The sequence below is a fragment of the Poecilia formosa genome, unplaced genomic scaffold (assembly GCF_000485575.1).
Source record: "Poecilia formosa unplaced genomic scaffold, Poecilia_formosa-5.1.2 Scaffold147, whole genome shotgun sequence".
NCBI lineage: Eukaryota > Metazoa > Chordata > Actinopteri > Cyprinodontiformes > Poeciliidae > Poecilia > Poecilia formosa.
This window is the reverse complement of record NW_006800086.1, coordinates 580,873-607,041: the sequence shown is the minus strand read 5'-3', so window position 1 is coordinate 607,041 and position 26,169 is coordinate 580,873. Positions and strand designations below refer to the sequence as shown.

Here is a 26,169-nt window from a genome sequence, read left to right as displayed (position 1 = left end):
GGTCAGTAGGTCAACCATCTGGAACTTGTCCCCTAGGATGAACTGGACGTCTGTAGCACCGCAGTTTTCTTCTTGATAACTTTTGACTTTCCCCATCAAGAAAACAGCGTGTTCCAGGTGTGGCCAGGTGTGTTCCAGGTGTGATTCCAATTAACTCAATTATGTCAGTCTGTCTATCAAAAAAAAAAAAAAAAAATCCAGATCATGACATCATGATCTGAGCTTTCCTCAATTGCTTAGAGACAATAACCATTCTGTCGCTTCTGATTTTGAAGATATTGACAAATAAATCTGACAGATTCTCTCGTTATTGTGGCAAACAGAAATGTTTTCGGTCATTCCGACTGTCCGAAAACACATGAAGTTTGGTTGGATTTAACTTTAGAAAAAATTTGTATTTCTATTCACGGCATGCAAACCTTTGCTTTCAACTGCATAATCATTGTCATCGTCTCGTTGTTCCAGGAGTTTATGATCCCCTGACCCATAATCCTGCACAGCCATATGATTGAAGTGGGGGAAAGGTTATTTTCTTCTAAACATAATATTGTTGACCTTTTAGAGTGTAGTGGCATGTCAGATGACCAAGTACCCTAAAAGCACTTCACTGATGCTATTTATAACAACCTAACAAAGCTTCAAGGACCCCAGTTACAGGGATGATGATAAAAAAAGCCTTGCACGTAACAGGGCGCTTTGCTGGTACTGGGAAGTCAAAAGTTCAGAGTTCAGTGTCGGAAAAAATCAAACACAACTCTCTGTGCAGTCAGGAGAGTTGGACATCCTCAGCTAATCTGAGTTCAGATTAAATATGGCGGTTGCTCATATAGTTGAGGGTACAAATGAACGCTGTGTTTGGGTGTTTCACTCTCAGTTCTCAACTCTTGAGACACAGACACATGAGGAGACCTTTGACCTTTCCAGTTAGACTTCAGGATGCCTTTCTTGTTGCATTAATCCTCAAAGTTTTACAAGGACCAAACATGGGGACGTAGCATTCAGTTTTTATGCTGCTCTAATCAGGAACAAACTTCCAGAAAACTGTAAATATGCTGAAACACTGAATTCCTTTACGTCAAGGCTAAAAAAAGACAACACCTGCGTAGCGTATGGATGTATATCTGCTTGATGATGGCATATGATAAAATGTAATGTTTATTGCTTATTTTACAATTGGTTACAGTAATACTTTTATTGGTGTGAAGCACTTTCAGTTGTCTTTAGTCAAATCAAGTCAATAAACTTGACTTGAATCCTCATGGATTTAAGTCAAGTCAAATTTCAACTGCCTTCATGAGGCGTAATCCGAAAGCAACTTAGAAGCGCTTCACTCAGCTGTCACACTCAATGTTTCTTAAGCTGAATGTCATAAATCCATGTCACACCATTGGTAACCCACCGGTTCTTGCGTAAAACTCCATTGCATGACTTTTGTTGCTCCATTTACGGGAACTGGCAGCGTTCCTCAAAAACACCACAGAGTAACAAAAAATAAATCTTACTCGTTAGTGAACATGACGCTATGTTTATTGCTGCTTCAGTGAAAAATATTACTTCTGACGGAACTGTAGGTCGATACGGAGGCTACATTTTAATAACGGGACAGTCGGCGGGAGACTGGGCTTTAATTCTGAAAGGAAAGCAGCAAAGGACAAAGTTAAGACAACACAGGCAATGAGGAGTGCTTCACAGTCTCTCTTTCTCTCTCTGTGCAGTTTGTTTCTTTGTGATCTTCACAATTGCTCCAAAGGAGGTTTTAGGCATTCAAATACACAAAAATATCACCGCAGATACGTTGTGTCTGCACACCTAGTGCTACAAAAAAATAATAAATCCACAAATAAAAATAATTAACACAGACAGCACAGACACAGACACAGCGAGCAGAGCTGTCGGTTTCTACCACTGACAGGAACGAATGTCCAGCTTTAATTCTTCCCAGGGTGCATTTCAACTTCCAGTCTCGGAGGTTCAGACCGGCCCTCTGAGTAACGTCATCCGGCGCTTCCTAACTCCATGTCCGAAGCTGCTCCTCTTCCTCGGCTGACGCTGTTCAGTCAGGACTCTCCACAGAGTTTCCTCGTCGTCTCACTGGCTCTGGCAGACGGTGGAGCCGCCCTTCCCCCCCGCCGCGGCCTTCTTGCGCCTCTTGTTGAGGAGAGGGTTGCTGGATGTGTCGAGGTCCTTGATCTTCACCTGGTCGTAGTCCACGCGCATGGTCGCCAAGGCGCTGGTCATCTCCTCCTGCGAAAGACAAGGAGGAAGGGCTTGACTGTGGTTTTCGAGGTGGCAAACAAAGAAGTTAATTATTCTGGTACTTTCTCAAACTGGAACTAATGTTTTCCCTACAGGAGACAGGAAGACATCCGTTTTTAAAAGTGCACAGTCACATTAAATAAATTGGAACAGACGTTCCGAGGAGTTATTTGTTAGATTAACAGCCATGTTTTTGAGTTAAAAAATGTTTAAAGTTTACAGGAAATGTGAAAATATCACTTGATAGCTTTTTGTTATCAGAAGACTGGAATATTAATACCTAAACACCAATTACAAAGTCTTTAAAAAATAGTTTATAGTTTATATACAATTTTATTAGTAAATTGTTTTTAAACCCTGTGTTTTTTGTTTTACTATTCACTGTATAATTATGCAATATTTTTTTGCTCTGTCACATAAAATCCAAGTAAAATGCACAAGTGTTACATGATGAAATGTAAATAATCATTGCAAGGCAGTCTAGTAGCAAAAAACATAAAAAATTAAAAACATATGCAGAGAAAAAATAAGAAAAAGTGGACAGGCTGAGCCCAGATCCCAGGAAAGCTGGTTAGTGTTGATGTTAAGATGGGGAGTATTTTTATAAACCGGGTGAAAGGTCAAAGGTCTCTAAGCCAAGGTCAAGAGAAACTGGAGTCTCAGAGCCTTTTCCAGTTCGTCAGCCATGATCCACTCAGCCTGTACAAAAAGAATTACAATATTTTCTGGTTTTGCACCTCTATGTGCAGTTTGCCTAATTTTTACGCAACACAGCAGTGGTTAGTTGCAACACAGAAGCCCATTGTGAGCTTCTCATTTTAAAAAAAGGTCTATTCACTTTTTATCACTTCAGTCACGCACATTTGGTTGCTTGTGACGGAATGTGCAAATCTACACTGGACATTTTGCTCAGTCGAATCAGGCCTGTGTGACTCTCACGGAGCGTCTTATGTTTGTGTATAACAAACAGAGATAGCTGGAAGGAGGCCATGACTAGTGTTAACAGAACACATTTAAAGAAAAAGGCTTGGGCCTCTTCCTCCACCTAGTGGCAGATGAGGAGTGTGACAAAAAACTTAACAGGAGTCGAACTCTGTCATCTAGTTTGCTGTTTTTCTGCCAATTAAATTTTTACTTAAACATAATTTATTAAATCAAAGTCTTTGCAGGTTTCACCAGCTCAAATTTGAAGATCATTATGAATAAAATTTAAGAACTTGTATCATGACAGAAATTTACTGAAGAAAATATATTTTTGCTATGCTCTTTACAGCCTTCATTCACCCCTACAGTGGCAAGCTTTTTTTGCACATAATGCACATAGTCTTGTATAGGTTGACAACAGAAATGAGCCAATAACAAAGACAAACGTTGCGCAGAAAAATGGCGACAAATTTCATGACAGATGCAAAAACAGCTAGCTAGCTAGCAAGGGTATACATATTAGCAGCTTTAGTTTTTAGTTCAGTCTCTAGGTTGTAATGGCAGAGTGTGACCAGAAGGTGTCAGTGTTGACAGTTCTCCAGCTTACCTTCACATCCTCCCACAGCTCCTTTTCTTCGTTCAGGACCCGAGTGGTGTGGAGCGGAGTGGAGGGAACCATCATGGACTGCTGCAGAGCGGGAAAACACACACAAACACTTACACACAAACTGAGACACACACATGACTAATGGGAGGGGATTTACATGGTCAGCTGCTTACATTGATCCAGGGGTGGTTGGTGAACTGAGTGATGGTCATTCTCTCGTTCGGGTCCGTCTTCAGTAGCTGTTGGATCAGATCTTTAGCTGGGGAACGAAAAGACAAACAAGCAAAAAAAGAGAAACGCATTGTCATTATTATAAGGTTAGTAGCTGCAAACAAGTGAATTATTGTCTCTCTGGGAGGGGCAGTGTGGCCTACTTATACAATTTCCATAAGTAAGGCAGAATCACCTTACAGCTTGAGTTTGAACAAAACCATACACCAACGTTTGGAACAAGAAAACTTGCACCACAGACGAAGCTGGAGCTGCAACTACTGGGCTGGTTACAAGAAGGCACACATGAGAAAAAGCTGAGGGTTTTGTGGCGAGACGCTGTACACATCTTGCAGCTCAGCCTGCTGCATCCAGGGCAGTTGAGTTTGAAGCCGCCCGTTGAGGCTTTCTGCATTAGCAGAACCGGCGAGTCAAACTAATCGGAGCGCAGAAAGAGGCTGGGGTTGTAGTTGGAGATCACACTCCTTTACACAAAGCAGCACGTCATTTTGAATCAGAAGGAACGTGATGTTTACGTCTCCATTATTTTTTTAAATTAATTTAGATCTAAAAAGTGTGGCTTGCCATTGTATTCAGCCCCTCTTTACAAAGTCGCCTTCTGGCGTCTCTTGTCGGCTTTACACAACCAGACCTATTGGCCCGTTTTCAATAAGGCCTCTGTGAAGGTCAGTTTTCAGGAATTTTGCAACAGATTCTCATTTTGATTTAGAAGTTTGACTAGGCCATTCTAGCTCATCAATATGCCTTGGTCTAAACCAGGGGTGGCCAAGTCCAGTCCTCGAGAGCCACCATCCTGCAAGTTTTAGAAGTATCCTTACTCCAACAGACCGGGATCAGCTCTACAGAGGCCTGATAACGAGCCAGTCATTTGATTCAGGTGTGTTGAAGCAGGGATGCATCTGAAGCTTGCAGGATGGTGGCTCTCGAGGACTGGACTTGGCCACCCCTGGTCTAAACTATCACACTACATGTATTTTAAAGTTGTCGTCCTGCTGGACGGGGATACCAGGCCATCCTCCTCCATCTTAACATCAACACTAACCAGCTTTCCTGGGATCTGGGCCCAGAAGCTTCACTTCGGTCTCATTGTAAAAGAGGACGTTCTTCCAAATGTTTGCTTTTCACGGCTTGATGTGAACTGAAAATAGGACTTCTTATGCCTTTCTCTTTTCCACTGTGTTGTAAAAACCATATTTTGAACCTGCAGCCCTCTTCAACTGAATTAACTAAACAACATTTGGAATGTTTTTCTCTCCAAGTCTACAACTAATGCTCAATTTTGGTAATGAATTATTCTGATGATCTGTCTATTAATCACATACATACATTTGTCACATTCTGCAGATTTTTTGTCGAACCGCATAAGCCTTTTTGTGCAATGTCAGAAATACATGAAAAGGTGCAAGCAAATAAAAAATGTAGCTCCTTTTGTTGAGAAGAAAAGCCGATTACTGCGTGTAGTGCAACAACATAGCATTCCTTGTAGCAAAAGATGCGTCTGCAGCTGAAAAATACTTCTAGTATCAACATGTGAAAAGCTTTCTGCTTGTCTTGACGTTAATACAGTGTAGGGCTAATCTGATTATTATGTCTTCCATTTACTGATTATAAACTGCATAGTAAAATGTGTTTCACAGGAAATTTTCTCCTTGAGGAATTTGAACCAGTTGAGGTTAAAACGAGGTTCTGAGTGGAACATATTTAAATAAAAATGGCCTATTTTAAAAATGCTAAATATATATGTTTTTGTTGTTTGTTTTGTTTTTTACAGTTTTGGCTTAATTACGACTGAGTAAGTCGTTCTTTTAGCAAATTGACTTTGTTTTCTTCAGTTAGTTAACAAGTAATCAATTGCTAAAGTAGTTGATTATTTTACATCTCCACAGTGTTCCTTAATCTTCTGGATGATGGTTGTTCGCTAACAAACATTTGGGGCCTTCAAAGACCACACAAAGATGGAGTCTGTTTACATATTTGGTGACTTATGAAAGCAGTTGGTTGCACTAGGTTGTATAATTGTTGTGGAAATGTATGGTACACATTTTGATTATTTGTAAAAAAAAAAACAAAAAAAAACCTGAAATGGGTGTGCTATTTTCATTCTATGTCATATTATGCACAACATTGTGATGTACTGGAGTGTTGTTATGGTTTGGGGAAAAACAAAAACATCAACTCAAGTGGGATTTAAATAAGAAAAAAAAGAACAAGGGGATTGACTCATCCGCTGTCATTGTTGGGTAAAAGGAGATCAGCTGGTTGAGGTCGGAAAAAAGAAAGACTAGAGACGAGACAGATCGTCTGATAGGTTACGAAGGCCCGATGGTTTAAGCTGAAGAAGACTGCCAACCTCACGCAAGCCACGCAGAACAATGGGCCTGTTTTTATTTTGAAACCCGCAACAAAGATGCAAAGCAGTCCGATTTGTCAAAGCTGAGATGTTATCTTGTCCTGCGTGTACGGCCGCCGGTCACCTGACTAAAGTTTTCCTCTGTGTGAATTAGTAGGTCACCCAGTCAAGCTGCAGAGTCACTCTGTGCAGCCCCACGGTTTCCTGTTTCTGGTGCGGCTTGCTTCAGAATAAGGTCAACTCCACACAAAGGTGAGAGTAATAGGTTTCATAACCTTCCTTAAAACTTCATTTGCTCGCTTTAGTAAAAAACTGACATGACTAAAGATATAGAATGTGCTGTTTTACGTAGGAGAAAACCACAGAAAAAGAATCCTTCAGGGTTTTTTTGTTCATAAACTCTAATTCCCTGTCTAAGTGTTGAGGATTGTTTGATCTGCGTGTCCTCTCATGTTCAGGTGATTCCGGAGGTTTTTGACTTTGTTTGCCACAGATCCACTTTGGCGTTTGAACTCCTACCTTCCTGCGACACGTCGGACCACTCTGGGTTAGGGAACTCGTACTGGCCCATCCTGATCCTCCTCTTCATCCCGGGGGAAATAGCTTGGCCGGTGTTGGAGTAGAAAGGAGGGTAGCCGCACAACCTAGTAGGGGAGGCAAACAGATACGAGCGTTTTTTAATCTGCCTCCGATACACTTCTGTATCCACAGTACTTTACAAAAGTAACCATTGCCTTGATTTATTATTTTTTTTAACCTTTTGTAACATTACATACACAAATGTTGTGCATTTAATTTGGGACATCACATTGTGTGGTGCGTTTTTGTACTTTGACAGCTGTGAGCTATACTGTAATTTAATCCCACAGCACAGGAAGCCCTTTGTGACATTTGTCTCAAAAATACAGGGCACGGCAGACATGGTCGCATGAAACCAAGGTGGAAATTTCTGGCCTACATGCAGAATGCTACTTGTGGTGGAAGATTAAACACCAGCCTGAATGCATCACCGCCACAGCAAAGCACGGTGGTGGCAGCAGAGGACGGAGTTCACCAGAAGATAAATGGGAAAAAAATAAATACAGGGAAATCCCAGGAGAAAACATCTTAGAGGCTGCCAATGGAATGATTCAGATCGAAGGGAATTTATGTTAGGACGGCCTAGTCAAAGTCCAGATCCAAATTAGAATCTTTGTCAAATCTGAATGAGAAATTCTGGGGGGAGAAAAAGAATGGTCAAGATGGATTGTCACTAGGTGTGGTAGAGACAAAACCGAAAGGAGAGGAAGTGAAACGGGGGTCCAACAAAATATCCACTGGACGCAAACGCACGCCACATTTTCCAGATCTTTATTTATTTGAAAACAGTTTCATCAAGCGAAAAAGCTCAACAGGTGTATCTATTATTGGAAAGCACAGCTTAAATCATCACCACCCTCACCCCAAAGAAACCCCTGACTCTACCGTCTTGCTACTTACAGGATGTACATGATGACGCCCAGAGACCACATGTCACATGACTTGTCATACTTCTCCGGACCCAAAACCTCAGGAGCTTATCAATGATAACACACCAAAACATACACACAGAATACATAAAACAGTTCACATTATCAGACAGAAAAAGATGTTTGTTTTTTGTTTGTTTTTTTGCTTTGAAGCAACAACTCCAACTCCTGATATCATTTTACACATCTCAAACACAAAAACATAAAAAGAAAAAAAAAAAAAGTCATGAAACCTCTTACCCACATAGTACGGTGTGTAGCAGGGAGTCTGCAGGGGGTTATGTAATGTCGTCTCTTTCGCAAAGCCAAAGTCTGTCAGCTTCAGCACTGCGTTTTTGGCTTTGGTGGTGTACAGCAGGTTCTCCGGCTGGAGACGCGTGCAGAGAAGTGGACGGAGCCGGGGATTTGGATGCGTTTTTTTTTTTTTTTTTGCAATTTGGAGGTTCTCATCTGGATACCTCTACGCACCTTGATGTCTCTGTGGGCGATGTCGATGTTGTGGAGAAACGAGATGGCGGTCCCGATGTCCCTCATGATCTCAGACGCCTCTGGGAGGAAACACATAAACAGACTCTCTCAAACCAGAAGCGGATCGGGTACAGCAGGATATGAGGAGATGGAGCGGAGGCCCGCTTTGGTTTTAACCTGCATGTTCGGTGGAAGTTTCACTTCCTATTTGTACCGGCGCAGATGAAGCCATGTGACCTTACACTGTTTCACACCAAAAGATTTAAAATAATTTAAACTTCACACATGAGTTTTTTTTTTTTTTTAAAGATGACTCAGAGTGGCAGCTGCATTCTCGTGATTTAGCTTTAAAGAGGCGCATCCGATGCTTTCGGCTGAAGTGCATCTGACTCCACGGATCTGTCCTTTCCTGGGTAACGCCGTCTAAGGAGAGAGAGTCTGATGTGGTCGTTTATTCTCACCTTTTTCAGTGAAGGCCTGGTCTCCTCTGGCCTGGATTCTGCTGAACAGCTCTCCTCCTTCCATACTGGATAAACAGAGATCAATACATGACGGTTAGTTTTTCACGAACAAAATGACAAAGTCCAATTTATTCCTTAATAGACACCGAGATTGTGTATTTTTTTTTTAATAACCAGTTTACTTTAAAACAAAGAATTTTAATTGATTCTACTGATTCTAAATCCCTTGAAATCGTTTCTTTAGTAGCTCTAAAAGATACTGGAATAAGATGCGTGAAGGAAACGTTTAAATCTGTTTTTTTTGTTGTTTTTTTTTTTTTGGCGTGGGTTTCCATGGTGAAGCAGATGCATTCAAGTAACATCCCAAGTGGGTCTCAGTGGTGTAAGTAGGACAGGGCAATAAATCAATAACACTGTACATACACATAATATCATCAAAAAATACGTCTGGAAAAATGTTCAACTAACTCACTCGTTTTTTGGTTACCTAGCAACAACCATTGAGTAACTTGTACATAACTGCTTACAAACAAAAAAAAACAACAACAATGGTGTGGAGTGAAAAGTTGTGGATAAAACAGGAAATGTCACATCAGCAGTTTGGCTGTATTTCATATATTTAAAACAATATATGCCAGGTGCGTTCCAGAACGAGCACGTAGATTCACACGCTGCACAAGTTCAGCTTGAAATAAAACAACAACAACACATTTTTTTACGCACCGGCCTCGTCTGAGCTTATTTTCATGAGTCCTTCTTTCCCCTTGAGGAATTCACTCCTCCTCGGGTTTCACATGGCATCTCTGCTAAGATGAGAGACTAAATATAGAAAGATTTTATCAAAGCCCCTCAGCTTGTCTATAGTGTGAGCCTAAAACTCTCCAGTCAGTGATTGGAGGAAGGCACCTCTGTCCTCATACGGAAAAATAAGATTGTTTTGTTTGTGGAGTGCCAGAAAATGCTTTGCAATGTAACAAGCATCGACTATAGAAGCATAACATTTTCTGTGGGTTTCTCTATAGTGGGAGTGTTTTTCAATTTACCAAAAAATGGTGACATTGGGTCTTCAACATTTATCTTATTTTTTTTTTCTTTTTTACAAAACTTATACTGGTCTGGCGATCACCAGTCGGAGTCGATTCATGAAAAACCAGTAGATTTTAATCAATGGCAACACGTTCTGGAAACTAAAACGTCTTAGACAATGATCGACCTCGTTTACCACCCACGATATTTATTGTCGTTTTCAGATAAGGTTTTACTCAAGGATTACTGAACTCATTTACAGTTTTATTTTCATTTTTTGATTCAAATCATTCCCAGCATATGCAGCTGCGTTGCTTGAAAGTTTTGAGGGTAACGTCACCAAAATGTTCCAAGATCAGTTAAAAGTCTGCTCTCCCCCACTCAGTGACTGATACCTGAAACTCCCGTCTGCTGCTGAGCAAAGTGTGTCCGTTATCATTGCTGGGTGGATCTGTGAGCATTAATGAGTGTGTACTTTTTGTGGTTTACAGATGAGCAGATAGGTGAAGGACAAGTGTGACTGTGAACGCGTTTTGGTCCACTATTTGCAGTGTCCTCCCAGCAGTGAATCTTCTTTTAGTTGCAGCTATGAAACTTAGTGAACAAATTAGAGCAGCTGTAGCCGCTCTCTACTTCGTCAAAAATAACTAACTTATAACACACACACACACACACACACACACACACACACACACACACACACACGCACACACACACACGCACACACACACACAAAATGAGCAGATGTGAAAGCTGATGCTGTTTAAATGCTGACATTTTGGGTGGTGACTCTGAGGACAGTCCTACTGTAGAGATGCACAGAGAAATGGGAAGTTTGACAGGAATTAGCAAACTTTCAGGTTGACTGATGACAGGTGGACGAAAGCCCAAAAAAACATTTCTTTTCCAGTCAGCGAATGCACCAAATTTAAGCACTGCACTGCAAAAATCACACGTCTCAAAAGAAGTTAGAAAAAATATAGAAAACAAAACATTTTTCCCATGTTATAAGTGAAAAAAATTGCCAGTATTGAAGAATCATTGCCTTAAAACAAGCTCCTATATCTTTCTGAGTTACTTTTAAGTTTTCTCTTATTTCAAGTGTACTAAGATATTTCCACTAAAAACTACACAAAAATATATATATTTTTTTTTTGCAGCTTATCACAACATAACATGAACAACATTACTCTGCAATGTAAAAGTTGTTACTGAGTGAATAAAACCTAAATTTTGTGTTAGATTTGAAGTCAGGGAGATCACAGACTTATAAGCCAACAGAAACTGTAAAACAGTATTTTATATGTGAAGACGTGTCTACTGTTCATTTAGGGTTAGACAGAGAAACAACTTAGATAAAAGGAAGGGTCCATTTTGTTTTAAAGCTTTCATCACCTGCGTGTCATAAATCAGGCTGGATTTTAAATAACTATAATCCTTTAAGAAAACTCTGAGTTGGGGAAAGGAGCTACATTTTCAAGATGTACACATGAAGACTGCTGCTTTAGTAGTAATGTTAGTTTGCCATCATCAATAATACAAAATACTAAAGACAGTTTAAAATGCCAACCACATTCTCATTTAGTTCATCTCTAAAACCTTAGTAAAACTAAAGTGATATGGCCTCTACTTCTGATATAAATAATTATTGACTCTTCACAACAGGAACACACCTTCATTGTTGCTCTCATCGTGTAATTATGTTTTATAATTCTCAAGCTGAAATCAGAATCAAAATTTGCAGGGCTTAGCTTTACAGAAAAACAAACCGATATGCTAAACATACAGCACAGATGAGATAACTAACACAAAACAGGTTGCTATGTCTGCACATAGATTTATTAAATGGAATTCTATAAAAAAAAAATAAAAAAAAGTGAAGATTTACAGGCTTGTACCAAAAGTTTGTATTGTTTGGACACTTTCTACCCTGCAGAGCTCTCCTGGCCCGTTTCTGTGCCTGAAGGAAAACGAGCTACTGAAACTTTTCTTAGTCTGATTCCTCTTTTGAGTTCAGAGGTAAAAATGTATTGTTGACTTGGAGCCTTATCTAAAGCTGTCACGGCCCGACGGTGTTAATCAGCGGTTAAAGGTCATGAAGCGACAGTAGAAACGATACCGGGCTTTGATAGGCCTTCACTCACACGCCTCTGAATCAACAGCGATACAGCATTACTCAGACCTTTAAACTTCACACCTCCCTACACACACATACACACTCAGACAGTGAGAGCACAAAAAGTAGCAAAGAGCTGCGGCGTAAATAAAAGTGGTTACAATGATCAGCTGCTGTGTCAAGACGGTCATTTCCCTTCAGTCACTCCCTCCCTTCTTTTGATCTCTAAAATTATGCTTAACCATCAAAACCAAGATGGGATGGGTTTTAGTTGTTTTAGTAGGGATAAGTTCTCTACTCTTGTTGATAAAAAAAACAAAACGACAACTATCTTTTCTCACAGATTCCACACAGTGTGAGCGAATCGAAGGTAGTGGGCCTCACGTCTGGAAAGACAGCCATTTGCTCTTCTAGAAGAGAAGGGGATCTACATGAACTCAGCATAAAAACATGAGAGCCGCAGGCCTATCTTTAGATTTTTGGTCTGGGATTGTTAGATACAGGAAAGTATTTAACTCTGTTGCCATTTTTTAAAAACCTTAATCAGCTAGAGTAAGATTAACATGATAAAATCTTCAAACTTTAGCAAACAGAAATCCTGCCTCAAAAAAAAAAGAAAAACCCTTTCCATGACTTTCAGCTGAGGAGATACGAAACTACATTAATACAATACACAGCACTGTGAAAAAAAAAAAAAAAACTCAGAGAGTGTGCTTGGGCTTCAAGTTACAAACTGACGGGCGGACGTTTTCATTCACGACTTTGTCAGAGAGCAGAATCTGTGGTCCATTCAATTACAACGAGTCGTTCTGGTGCTGAAGATGCAAACCAGCCCCAGACCATCACACAACCTCCACCATGTCCGACTCCTGCTTTTTTCTGAAAAGCTGTGTCGGTTTTATGCAAGACACCTAACGTCCAGAAACACCAACTTTTGTCCTGTTTACTTTCTCATAGTTTTGGGAATCATCCAGCTGTTCCTTTTGATCAGAGTTGTTTTGTCATGGAAGCCATTTTTGCAGAGACTCTTTCCTAATGCTGAATCATGAACACTGACATCAACTCAGATGTTGTTCTGGATTCTTTTGCGACCTCTTCCATGATTCATCGGTCTGCGTTTTGAGTATTTTTTGGTTGGCTGGCCACTCCTGGGAAAGCTCCCCAGTGTCTCATGTTTGCTTCATATGTTTGGATTTCTACAGATTTGTGGTTAATGACAAGTCTACGATTTTGCTTTACTTTCAATTTTTCTGTCTACTGTGAGCCACAATGGTTTCGGTTGCTTCTTCCCTTAATAAATGAAATCATAATTTTAAAACTGCATCTGTGGCATAAAAATGTGTTTTATTGTTTAAAGTGTGACCAAACAAACAAACAAACAAACAAACAAACAAACAAAAAACGCTAAAGTTAGAAGAAATCTGTTACGGAAAAATACATATCACCATACATTTGTCATTTTAAAAAACTTCTAAATTGTGACTTTATTTTATTACAAATATAGGATGTGTTGGTGTGTACAAAGCTGAGTTAGGTCAACATTTGTAAAGTGTCATCCTACCACTCCATGATGATGAGCAGGCATTTCTTCCCGTGGTGCATGTTCTCGTACAGACTCAGGATGCGAACGATGTACGGCCCACCAGACACTCGCCAGTGTAGCTCCACCTCCCGTCTGGCTTTGGGACTGTCGTAGAGAATCTGTTGGGTCAACAGACATGGAACAAGTGAGAAGCACTTCTTTAAGTTATTACTAAACGCCTATGAAGATGGGTGCAGATGCTACAAATGTAGAAAAGCCAGGTGTCCCTAAGAAAGGCTGAAAACAAATGTGAATAAAAAATTGAAACAAAAGTCTGTTTTTGTCTGATTGCTTGTTTCTGTGGGTATAAGATCTAATGCTATTATTATTAGCAAGCTTTATTTTGTCACTGTCTCTTAAATGTCGCTGCATTTAAGGGGCAGTGACATGTTGGGGGACAACTAACTCTAGATGGACTAATAAAGTTTTAGTGGTAAAACAGGCCAGTGTCATCAATATAATGCTTAAATTCTCACAAATAAAACAAATCAGTGAGACTTTCAGCTGCTTCCATTCACTGCTAATGGAAGCCTAATAACTATTTCCTGTTACAGTCGTTCTGAGAAAGTGGGTTGCTGCACACAGATTGGAGTTACAATGCTGTTCAGAATCAGAGCAGGTGTAACTGTAATTATCTAAATGCCTCTAAAAAATATGTTTTGTGAATGTAACTTTACTCTACTGTGTTAAATCAGTGACTCACCATGTGTTGCTTTTAAATGCATTGGTAGGGTCCTGGTAAAGTCTCCAAGCTGCTGTTCTCACATGTTATTCATGCGTTCTTACGCCTCAGAGGGAAAAATCATGAAATAAACATTTTCCTTAAAAAAGAAAGTGCATTCAAACTAAGGGCTGTACCAGAAACATGCATAGATGAAAATTGGTATGAATTGGTGAGAAAAAGATGACCTTAGTAAAGGTTTAAATTTAATGAACTTTTAGATGTGGGGAATTGTTTTGTTTTTCTTTCAGTAGAAATTGTCATAACAAGAGAATGTAATTTCCACATGTCAAACAGAAATGAGATAACTAGTAAGAACTCAGCTTTTAATAATGTGCTGTAGGTAGAAAAACTTGTTGTTGCTGCAGCCAGCATTAACTCAAGGCAAGATGGCTTCAAAATTGGTTCCTGTGGTAAAAGACTGACCCACATAAAGTAGCTAATAACATGAGGGTCTAACCTTGGGGCCTGCCCAAAGGAAACGGAGGAGCAGAGCGAAAGCTCTGCTCCTCTGCGTGGTTTCAAACTGTGACTTCCTAAAACCTAAAACTAAGAAACAGGTGATCAGTCAATGCTTGCTGCTTGCGTGACAAGGTTGGTGTGCTGGGTGTTTCAGTTCTTCACCTGTGTTTTTTTGTTGCTGTTGTTTTAAAATATTGTTGCCTTTCTGTTTTTGGAAATGTGTGCGCATTTCCAAAAACACATTCTTCATTAAAGTTAATGAAGTCAAGTGTCGCAGTACGCTTCCTAAAAAGTTTGCTAAACGGCCTGTTTAGCCCACAAGCTGAAAAGGCTAATTAGCGAGCGCTAATAGAAGCGCTCCACACGTCAGCAGTACTGAACTGAGCATGTGTGTCGCCTTTAAGGGCATTCGTTCAGATGGTTGGGTGTGTTTGACATATGCAGATGCAGGACGCGGTCACCCTCATTTAAGCTCACATGTAGACGTACGCAGCAGGTGTTTGACTTGGACGCCACATGCAGTCAGAGAGTATTTTTGGGTGCAGCAGTGATGGAGTGATATGCCGTTCACAAGGCCAAATAAACTGCAGTTCCTAACGCACACACAGTTTGACTGAGTAGCACGTGGCAGACACACAACATAAATCTGCGCTGTGTTAAATGGCGTCGAACTGTTGAGGTGACCCAAGAGCGAGCGCAGTCTGCCAGCAGCGAGCGCCTGCTTCGGTAACGTCTTTACTGCCCGGTTCTTCGTTCCATATTCCCCTGTCTGTCTTCACTTCTCTATCTCTTTCGAAACAACAACCATAAAGGGAAAAAAAAGGGGACTATTTTAGGACTTTCACATTCAGCTACTAACGGAAAGAAAGGAAACTTCCTGGAAACCCCAAAATGTCACAAAACAACACCTAGCTGGTGTAAAGCCATGTTTCAGCTGGCTAAAGCTGAGGAGGAAGTCAAGAGATCAAGTGGAGCAGAGTGTTGAAAGAAGAAGTTGAGGATTTCCGCTGACTAAACTTGTCCGATCCAACACACTCTGTGTCTCATTTCTTTTTTAGCTTCACCCACTTGAGGCTGACTTTGACAAAAAAGCAGTGGGCAGGTTTTGTTTCTAATTGTGTTCTTTATGACTTTATGGCTTCAGTCTGAGCAGCAGGTTTTTCCTTAATTTCCTGGATAGGAAGAGATTGGGGGGCACGAGGGGGGTTGGAGATAATAAAACTGAATTAAACGCACCACAAAAACCGGGGGGAGGGGGGAAGCAGAACGTTGAGCGAATACGACGAGCTAATCTCATGATGGACTTTGAACACATAAACCAATCAAAAACGTCCCAGCACTCAAAGCCGTCTGATTTGTGTCAGGAGAGGCTTAACTCGCACCGAGACGCACGATTTGCCTGATCACTTCGCTCGTTTTAATTGCCCCGATACGTCTCAGAGAACCTTAATTACACGCATGCACACACTACCACACGGAGATGTTTACGCGCTATTAAGTATCGGCACGGTTCGACGAGGCCGTGTGTACAGCTTCATAAAGCTGTGGTTTATCTTTACAACCTTTTACCAATAAAGCAGGACTCATAAAGTGAACAACAAAGCGTGGGTTGAACATCCGATCTGTGAGGGTTGATTAAGCAAAGAAAAAAAAAAAAGAGAGACAGGCCATTCACAAGTCTTGTATAGTCAATACAAAGACTTTTGAAGATGTTTAAACCAGGTTTAGGTTTGGAAGATAATATACCGAGCTCTGAACATCATTGTTCAACCCATCATCTGAAGGCATAAAGAGTATGATGAAGCTCCAAACCTAACAAAGACATGACTGCCCACCTGTATATCTCCTGGAAACCCCAGGACTGTCCTGGGTGGACAGTCATGTCTGGCAAGAAGAGCATTAATCAGAAAAGCAGCCAAGAGGCCTGAAGTAACTCAGGAGGAGATGCCGAGATCCATGGCTCCGGTGGAAGAATCTGTCGATGGTACAACTATTAGTTCGATTCTCCACTGATCTGGATTTTATGGTCGAGTGACGAGAACAAAGTCAAATTTGAAGAAGTTGTAGTCCAGTTTACGGTAAGCCAGGTAAAGAAGCAGAAAGAAAAGACAATCTGTTTCAGGCTGTAAAAGAAAAGGTACGAGGTTCACCTTATGACAGACAACTCTAAACATAAATTAATGTTTATTCAAAGTACCGTATTTTCTGGACACTAAGGGTGTTTCCACACCTCATAGTCTGGTACACTCGGTTGAACTGGGAACCAAAATTGTAACCTTTGTTACTATTTCAGTAGCTGCGGTTCGCTTTCGCATTGCACTATGTCAAACAATACAAGCTAATTAAAAAAACCTACTCCTTGCCCTCAAACTAAAAAGTTCAATCTCTAGATGTGCAGAACTTGAGAGAAACATACGGCAAATTACATGCAGCTGTAAATATTGTAAAAGGTGGTTCTGAAAGGAGGCTGAATCCAACTGCGCACCAAGATTGATTTTATTTTTTCTTCAAAGCTTTAAAAAAAACATTTACAGAATGTGCTTTCACTTTCAAGTCACAATTATGCTGCATCCTGCTTTAGTCTTCTAGTGTTGGTTAATCCCAATGAATTACATTGGGATTGGAGTTTGTTCTTTTAATGTAAAAGCACATTGTGGGGAAAAGTTTCAGGGGAATAAATACATCTGCAAGATGCTGAACGTAAAATTTCTAAAATCGGTTTAAACAGAACCATCAGTGAATAAAATCTGGCTCCATCAGCTAAAGGCAGATATATGAATAATTCACACTAAGAGAGACTTTAATTTCTTTTACAGGAGACTAGAAACAGCTGTCATGCTCCTCTTACAATCTCCTGATGTGTTCAACCGAGATGTCCTTGAAACCTGGGAGACTGATTAACTTGTTTAACAAGACCAACTACTAACGGAGAGCATGCAAGATATGAAACAGCAGCTTAGGAAATATTGATATTTTGTATTTGACTTGCAGCACAGCCATAAACACAGCTACCTCTGCTATAAAGGAGATCTATCCTATTCATAGAGACCTCTAAAATGAAATAATTACCGGCAAGATTTGTGCTTAATGGAGAGGTGCTCAAAAGGCCATCCAAACAACACGAGGAACCCTTTGTCCTGTCGCTAAGTGAGACAAATCTGAGTTAAAAGACGACAGTAACCGAATTACATTAAAAGGAATGGCTCCCGGCCAGCACTGCCGTAAAGTAGATTAGACCTATATCCATCTATCACATTTAGGGCTCAAAGCAACTTTAATTTAAGACACAAAATGGACGACTCTTTCGAATCCACCTTTGATCATTTCTACTCCAATTCTATTTGTTTAGAGGCAAAAGGGGGAAAAAAAAAAACCTTCACCTGAACCCCGTCAACCTAGTTGACATTGCCACCACAACATACGATGGTAAAATACCTCACATCTATACAGTTTTGGTTTTTTTTTATACCTCCAAGAGGTGTCAGTAGGTGCAGACTAATGTGCATATGAACGTCCTTGGATAGACATTTGACAAATGAGAACAATGAGACATGTGACATCGCTCTGAGTCACTTGCCTCGATGTTAAAGCCAATATAAATGAGTGTGAGAGGCCTGGTCTAGGCGAATATCTGTCTGAACAGAAGGGGCGCCTTATGCGATCCGTCAGAGCAAATGAAAGATGAGCTCTTGGGGCTGCCTGGCTCCCAGACGAAGCCAAACCACACACCACAGAGGGAGAGCTACATTAGAAGCGTGTGTGTGTGTGTGTGTTTGTCTCCATCATTTTCCTGTAAAATCTTTACATTTCTTATGATAACTGCACAGTTTGTGATGTTTTCTCACACTTTGTGTCACAATGACCCTCTGTGGGCTCACGCTGATGAAAGCTAAAATCTGCCAATCATGAAAGCTGTTACGTGATCAGACAAGAATTCGAGGAATTACATAACGCTGCTGTTAAACCTTGATAACATTTCATGCGAACAGCTCACTTTATCAGTAGGAAATTCGCCTTGTAGCCTCAAATTTTTAGGCAACATGCATTTTATCTCTCTCCTCACGGATGTTTGTTTCTGCCACAATATTTTGACTTTAGCATGTCATCTGTCGGTCGTGGTCTAATTTTATCAATTTTTTTCATCTTTTCTGAGGCTTTCGAATACACAGCAACACAGCTGCTGCTGGTTTTGGTCACTCAGACAGATTACAATAAGCCTGCAAATCTCTGAGCGTCTGACATTGTGCTGACAGGTGAGAGGTAAGTGCGGTGCACACGTGCCTGACTTTAAGCGTGCGCTATAGTTTCCGCTGCTCACAGAGAAAGATATCACCATCAAACTGCACGCATCTCTTTCAATAAGTGATATCACAAAGTGCTTCACGAGAGACCACCAACCTCACGTCTCAAGTCTGAGGGCCACTGAAGGTTTGTCTGCATCTTAGCACAGGGAACCGCCTCATCATAGGACGTCAGAAACCTGCCAGGGACGTTATGGGTGCAGAAACTCTCCGATATAAACCTAAGGAAGAGCTCTAACTGGAAACCAATGCATCAAGATTGAAGTCACATGTGAAAACTTGGTGGATTTTCTCAGAAGCCTGGTAGAAGCATTTTGAACAACTTCGTTAAGACCTTTTTGTGCGTGAAAAACACATCTAAGCATGATGAAACAAAAGCATGAATAATTGTTCTTCCATTCATAAGGCGAGTCAACGGAGCTTACTTTGGCGATATTTCTCAGAGGATAAAAACAAGAACAAACCAGAGACTTGACATGTGCATCCAAATTAAAAACCACATCAAAGTCTGGTAAAGATCCACGAGGTCCAAATATCTCCTTTATCAACACATGGATATTTCTGGTGCAAAAACAATTATTTAAGTTTTTCTACGTTTAACGAAAGAAAACTGTCACCCTCCGCATTAACACCATCTACGCACACTAACAGACTGCAGAGTTCAGACATTGTGCAACTGAATATCATTGCATAGCAGTGATTAGAGATGTCTTTTGATGTCTTTAAAGACAAGTGCATTAAACACAGAGTGACATTTCCTGAACATTTGCATCTGTTCCTCGGATAAGTAGATCTTCTCACTTCAGACATGAAAGCAACTTACAAAAGTTACTCACACGTCTAGAACTTTTTTGTGATGTTACAACAAACTTCAATGTATTTTATAGGAGTCTCAGAGGTAGGCCAACAAGTTTGTGGACAATTGTGAACTGGATGGAAAATGATCCATATATTCCAACTTTTTACAAATAAAAATTGAACAATTTAGCATGCACTTGAGTCAATATTTTGCAGAGCCTCCTTTCACTGCAATTACAACCGCAATTCTGCTGGTGTGAGCATTAACTTGGTTTGCGCGTCTGAAGTTTTGCCTATGCTGTTTTACAACATTGGATGATCCCAGCCAGATTGGACAGAAAGCATTTCTGAAGACTTGCCACAAATTTTCAATTGTATTCAGGCTTGGGATTTACATAGGCCATCCTACCTCACAAACATAGTTTGATCTATATCATTCAATTGTAGGTCTGACTGCATGTTTAGGGTTGCTGTTCCACAGGAAGGTTAATCTTCAACCCATTCTCAAATTATTTTGCACCCTCTAACTGGTGAATTTAGCTTCATCCGTCTTCCCGTGAACTCTGACTAGCTTGCATGTGCCTGCTAAAAAAAACCCAAAAAAACAAAAACAAATAAGCTGCGGCCACCATATATCATCATGTATTTGTGAAAAAGTATAAACAGGATTTCTAATGGCTTTCTCTTCACAGATATTTACTTCTTCCCACTCTTCCATAAAGGCCGGAGTTTTGGAGCACATGTCTAATAGTTACTGTGGGTCCCTGGGATGTTTCTTTCTGCCATAAACCCATAGAGATAAGATGCCTCCCTAAGTGGAGACGATGTTATCTCACATAGCTCTGGGTTAAAGAAAAAAGGAATAAAACAAAACGTCAACAACATGTGTAAAATCTGAGTCAGAAGTCTTCCATATTATTCATTTCAAAAGAAAACGATTAAAAAGAAAAAAAATTGTAGTTATTACATAATCAAATAATAGGAGTGATTGTCTAAGGTGTCTATTGCTGCAAGGACTAAAAAATAAATAAGCAAAAACGATCTTTGGTCAGTATTAGTCTCCTTCCCACAGTTCTCCAGCTCAGCATTCTCCTCTCCCAGCTGCTCCACCTTCCTCTGATTTGCTCATGTGGACTCGGTGTCACTCTTCACTCTTTCCTCAGTTTATAAGTTCACTGACCTTCGTTGTCCTCTATTTGTTCCTCCCCTTACTCTGTCCTGTTCTCCTTGCGGACAATCAGAAAATTCTCTCTTTTATTAAAACTCCGCAATGCTTATCCCAAGCTTCTGTCTGCATTTTGTTCCTGCTCTCAACACGCAAAACATGACAGTGCTGAAAACTAAGCCGTCCTAACCACAATCAGCTGACAAAGTGAAAGGAAATGTTTAAATTAATTCAGTATTAGGTCGTCTTGATTCTATTTCGGTGAGTCTGAGAGAAAATACTGCCCTTTCAAGTGCTTCCTTAAGTTACAGTTAAGATAAAGTGTCAGATGGTTCTGATGCCATTACAAACCAAAGTTGGTATATGATTTCTAGCAATCTGGAAAATCAGTTTCACTTATTTAACCATTAAATTAATAGCGACTTTAAATCAAATGTTAGTTTTTTTTTCTGTGTTTTTCATCTTCCGGCTTATCTATAATCTTCATATATTTATGGCATTCTAAATTTGAATGAAATAGTGAAGAACACTGGCCACATTTAAATATCCTCAAGAGAGTAAAATGTTGCTGGGTAGGGATACACGTCTGATTATGTGTGCTAATTGGGGCTTCACAGTGCACTGTGAAGCTCTGCTGTTGTATGTCGACTGATTATTTTAGGCTAGTTTAACTAAAAGAAAGCAAAGTTGCCTAAAGCAAAGTGTTGTGCAGCGTCTTTTATTAAAGAGGCTAGCTTCATTATTACAATAAATAATGAAATTAAATGCATCAAGCAGTCTGTTTGTTGTAGCTGCATGCGCCTGTTGCACTACTGATTCAGCAACAGATAGATCTAATCTAAAGTAAAACAGCTAAACCTTTTAAAAACTGACACACTGATGGTAAACAACATGGAGCGCAGTGCAGCTTTTTAAAAGTACTTCATTTAAGAATAGCACACCTTTTATCTTATGAACCTCTATGTGTGAGTCAAACAATAATCTTGCCCAGGGCACCAGAACAGTGAAAGTCGGCTCTGCTTGGTAGGTTTAGACTTGTGCCATGCTCCTTCTGTGTTCGGATGACGGACTGAGCAGGAATCTGACACACATTCCAAGCTTGAGATATTATTTTCTAACCACACAGATATATTGTCCTTGACATGTCTGGTGTGGTCATCATAATGCCACTTGTTGTCTAACAAACATCCATGATCTGAATAAAGAAGGATGGATATATATATATATATATATATATATATATATATATATATATATATATATATATATATATATATATATATATATATATATATATATATATAAATTAAGAAATTACCCAGATTAGTATTTTGTTTACTCACTGGGTGACTTCTGAAGGCAGGTTGTTGCGCCATATTTTATTTAGGTGGCCACAACTACAAAAGCATGCCACACTTTTCAGATTTTTTGTTTTTGTTTTTTGAGGGGGTCGATTAAGATGTTTGGTTGTATTGTAATGTGAAGTAATTTTAGGGTTATAACTGCTTTTAAAAGCTAATAATTGTTCTGGGCTCCTTATTTTCCCAAGAGTACGAGTATTTCTAACTCCAGAAAAGTTTTTGATACTCCAACAGGTTTCTCAGGCATTTAGGACAGAGTTAAAGGAGAAACTTATCCATAACAGTTTGCATGAAAGTACCAATATGTAAAAATATCCTGAGATAAGATGTTAGTATTGGAATAATTGTGTAATACTTCATAAAATCATCATGCTATGATTTAAAATGTAAGTGAACCAAGCAGAGCTGTCATTTAAACACAAAATATAGCAAAAAAATAATGTTTTCAAAAACTTGAATTTGTTAGATGCTTTTCATTTCCAAATAAATCTGTTAAACAAAGCTTCAAAAATGTCCTTACTGTATAATGACACACTTCCTGAGCTCAAACAAACCTCTCCATTCTTTTGCATATCTCGTTTCTACAACAAACTAGCAGATAAGTGTCAGGTTACTTCTTTACCTTCAGAGCGCACTTCTCTCCGGTCTTCTTGTTGAAGCACTCCAGAACCTTGCCGTTGATCCCCAAGCCCAGAACCTGACTGGAAATCTTGTAGTCGTCAGTCACTGCGTTGCGCTTTATCTCCAGTTTGGGATAAGCGGGCATGGGGAAATGAGTGGACCCGGTGTCGGTGCCCTTCGTGTCCTCGGCTGGGAGCGCAGCTGGCGGCTGCTGCTGTTTCGGGTTGTCGGCTGAAGGTTCCGATTCGGTTCCATCGGTCTTTGTTGACTGCGGCGGTTTTTCCTTCCCGTTACCATTTTGAAGCATGATCGCACCCGGCTTGGAGCGAATCTAAGAGAAGTTGCTTGATGACTCTCGCAGGTCACCGCGTAAAGCCGACAGGTTCGGAACCCTAACCACTAATCTAAACGCCGATCACACATTTGTTCATCCTGGACAACAGGTCTTCGGGGGGGAAGGGGAGAGAGATAAAAACGCCACAAAAACCCACTCCGTCTTCTTTTATGGGCTCATTAGTAATTTAGTTTCAGATGTTTCCTTTAACTGCGCGCCTGTTTTTAAACTGTTCCCCCGGTTTCACCGATCAGCACTTATTCCCCGCTGATTAATTCAACACATCCGAAACGAAAGCCGAACATTAAAATCGTATTAGATCTCTATAAAGGACTTTAATCTGTTGACCCTGGTGATCTCCGTTTCCCGTTGATCTTGGGTTCTAGTTACATTCACATGGCCAGCTACTGTCACTGTTTGTTTAAGCGCCACCCCTCCTTCAGTCAAGTCATGTTTCTCCACTGACCTATGAGACAGTCTTAAAGGAGCAGGACGGAAATTCACTGAGCGCTTACTCAGTAGGAGCGCGATAAAGAAAAGTGGAAATGAAAAAGCCCAGACAGGAAAAAAAACACACACACAAAAGACAAGGCTTACAACCGTAAACATGTTATTTAAAAAAAAAAAAAAATCAAATAAATTGTAGTAAAAATTTTAAGTTACAGAAATCATTCATCACATTTTTTTTAACAGAACATTCTTGCTAACACGAGGTGTAGTAAGAGAAATCTGCAGGCACCGTCGCTGTGGACTGGTCAGCTTTATGGTGATGAATGCAAGAATAATTCATGCTATGTGCTCAGTGATCCAGTGCACAGAGCAGGGCAACCCCTCGTTTGACCCAGTACCTCTGACTTAGCTCTGTGGGCAGCTCCAAGGCAGTCACATAATTACTGGAAAGGCCAGTGGTGGACGAGCTCCCTATGGGAGAACAAACAGCACATTATCTGCATGATACAGTGTCTTAGATAATTATCTCACAGCCACAAACTTTAGTATACATTTTTTATTTTATAGCATAGAGCACCATAAGGTAACACATAAATGTGGTAAAGTGATATGTTTCCCAATTTCTATAAAAAAAAAAAAGAATCTGAAAAGTGTGGCATGTATTTGTGCTACAAAGTATTAGGGCAAGGCTTAGAAAAAAAAATCATGAGAATAAAGTTATAGGTGAATAAAGTTGAAAAAATGCAAGTCGTAATAATACGAGAGTAAAGTTGTAGTAATTACCAGAATAAACATACCGTGGTGTGTTCCGCTACTGATAATAAACTCATTGTGATGTGTTAACAGATTATTTCCTCATTTGTAAAACCAAAGTATAACTTTAGTATTCGACGCTCAACATTCTTCATTTTACTGCAGTTATAAGACTGCTCTTTCATGTTGGAGTTTTTATAATATTCTGACTTTATTCTGGTAATATTTCAACTATATTCTCCTACTATTTCAATGGTTTTCTCATCCAACTTTGTTCTTGTAATTTTATTTATTTATTTTGTCATAACCTTACTCTAACATTTGTGTTGAACCTCCCTAGTTTCACATCCTTTAATAAAATCTAGTGCATTAAATTACCTTTAAAAATGACCTAATTACTAAGGAGCAGTGGTGGGCACACTTTCACTAATAACTAATTTTTCATTTAGCACTAATTTTGAAATAGTTAAATGTGCTTAGCTTCCCCTAAATAACATTTTCAGGATAAACTCTAAAGCATTAATTTTCTTGGCTGTTTTGTAAACTTTTAGTAGGATAAAGTTCAACATCTGTGGGGAAGTTTCGGTTATCGACTGTAAAGAATTCTCCAAGTAGTTTGCTCTTATTTATATTATTTATATATAATCCTGAAATATTAACTTTTAACTTCACAGTTCTGTTTACACTTTTGCACTTTGTGTATTCGTTTTACAAGACCCAAAGTTCAGCATTATTTGTCACACGTACCAAGTACTTGATTCATAAAATGCTATGAAATACTTTTTTGATCTAAGCCTATACAAAATGTTGTAAACGTATAAATATTTAACCTCTGAACAAACTAACGAGACAGTCAGCATGAGACGCGGGCTTCGTGCTGTGGGTGGAAAACGCAGAGCTGCACTTTCAGCGGCTTCGTGAAACTCGACACTTAACTGGAGTCTATTTTGGATGAGTAATAAAACCACTTTAAGGAGGTGCACACCAACACTTGAGTAAGACCCTCGGCTACCAGGCACCACATTAAGACAGAGTTTACAACATGGGATTACAGATTTTCTTTCATAAATGTCAGAAATTAGCAAATTACCACAACCACTTACATATTTATCTGCTGTGTTTGGGTGGATTTTTTTTTGTCACTGTATAAGTACTGACCAGCTCGGCTGGGGGTCTTGTAGACGGGACAGAGGTAGATCCAGGAAGTTGCTCGACTGCTGAGGGCTTTGGGGATCAGCCAGATGACGGGCATTTGTGTGTGGAACTCCATGAGGGTGGAATCAGAGAGCCGACCTGACTTTTTATTCCAGCTGGCCCCCTCCAGGAATAGACCGTGGATGTAGCAGCCTGTGTTGGGTATTTCTCTTATCTCTGACAGGGGCTTCACCATCACCTGGGGGAGGAGGCATTGCAAGATATATGAGAAAAAGACTCGTATGTGGAAAAGTACAGCTTCCTTCACATGTGGGAAAGACACAGAGAGGTCAGGAAAACAAGACACCAGGAGGGAATAAGAAGGAGTGATACAAGAAAAGAAAGGACACGAAGAAGGAAGCTAGAGGAAAATTTTCAGACAATGAAGCGAATCTAGTGTGCAGATACAAAAACACTCTTTAGGTTGCTTTCACACCAAAAATGCAACAGATGTGGCGATTTTGGTCCCCAATTGAACCA

General features: G+C 39.9%; 2 protein-coding genes across 2 annotated transcripts in view; both read right to left on the bottom strand.

The window, feature by feature from the left end:
- Nucleotides 1-1,509: 1,509 nt before the first annotated feature.
- mapkapk3 (MAPK activated protein kinase 3) lies at nt 1,510-23,265 on the bottom strand. Its single transcript, XM_007563372.2, has 10 exons — nt 22,960-23,265; nt 13,509-13,648; nt 8,806-8,870; nt 8,345-8,424; nt 8,117-8,243; nt 7,848-7,923; nt 6,888-7,012; nt 3,961-4,046; nt 3,788-3,868; nt 1,510-2,244 (listed from the first exon to the last, which is right to left on the bottom strand). The coding sequence occupies exons 1-10, from the start codon at nt 23,263-23,265 to the stop codon at nt 2,089-2,091; spliced, it is 1,242 nt and encodes a 413-aa protein (XP_007563434.1). The 3' UTR covers nt 1,510-2,088.
- A 707-nt stretch (nt 23,266-23,972) lies between these two features.
- dnah1 (dynein, axonemal, heavy chain 1) overlaps nt 23,973-26,169 on the bottom strand; it is a 37,196-nt gene continuing 34,999 nt past the window's right edge. The window contains exons 76-77 of the mRNA XM_016677069.1: nt 25,654-25,888; nt 23,973-24,213 (exon numbers count right to left, since the gene is read on the bottom strand). Coding sequence (XP_016532555.1) covers nt 24,092-24,213; nt 25,654-25,888 — 357 coding nt within the window. The 3' untranslated portion in view covers nt 23,973-24,091. The remainder of the gene's footprint in view (nt 24,214-25,653; nt 25,889-26,169) is intronic.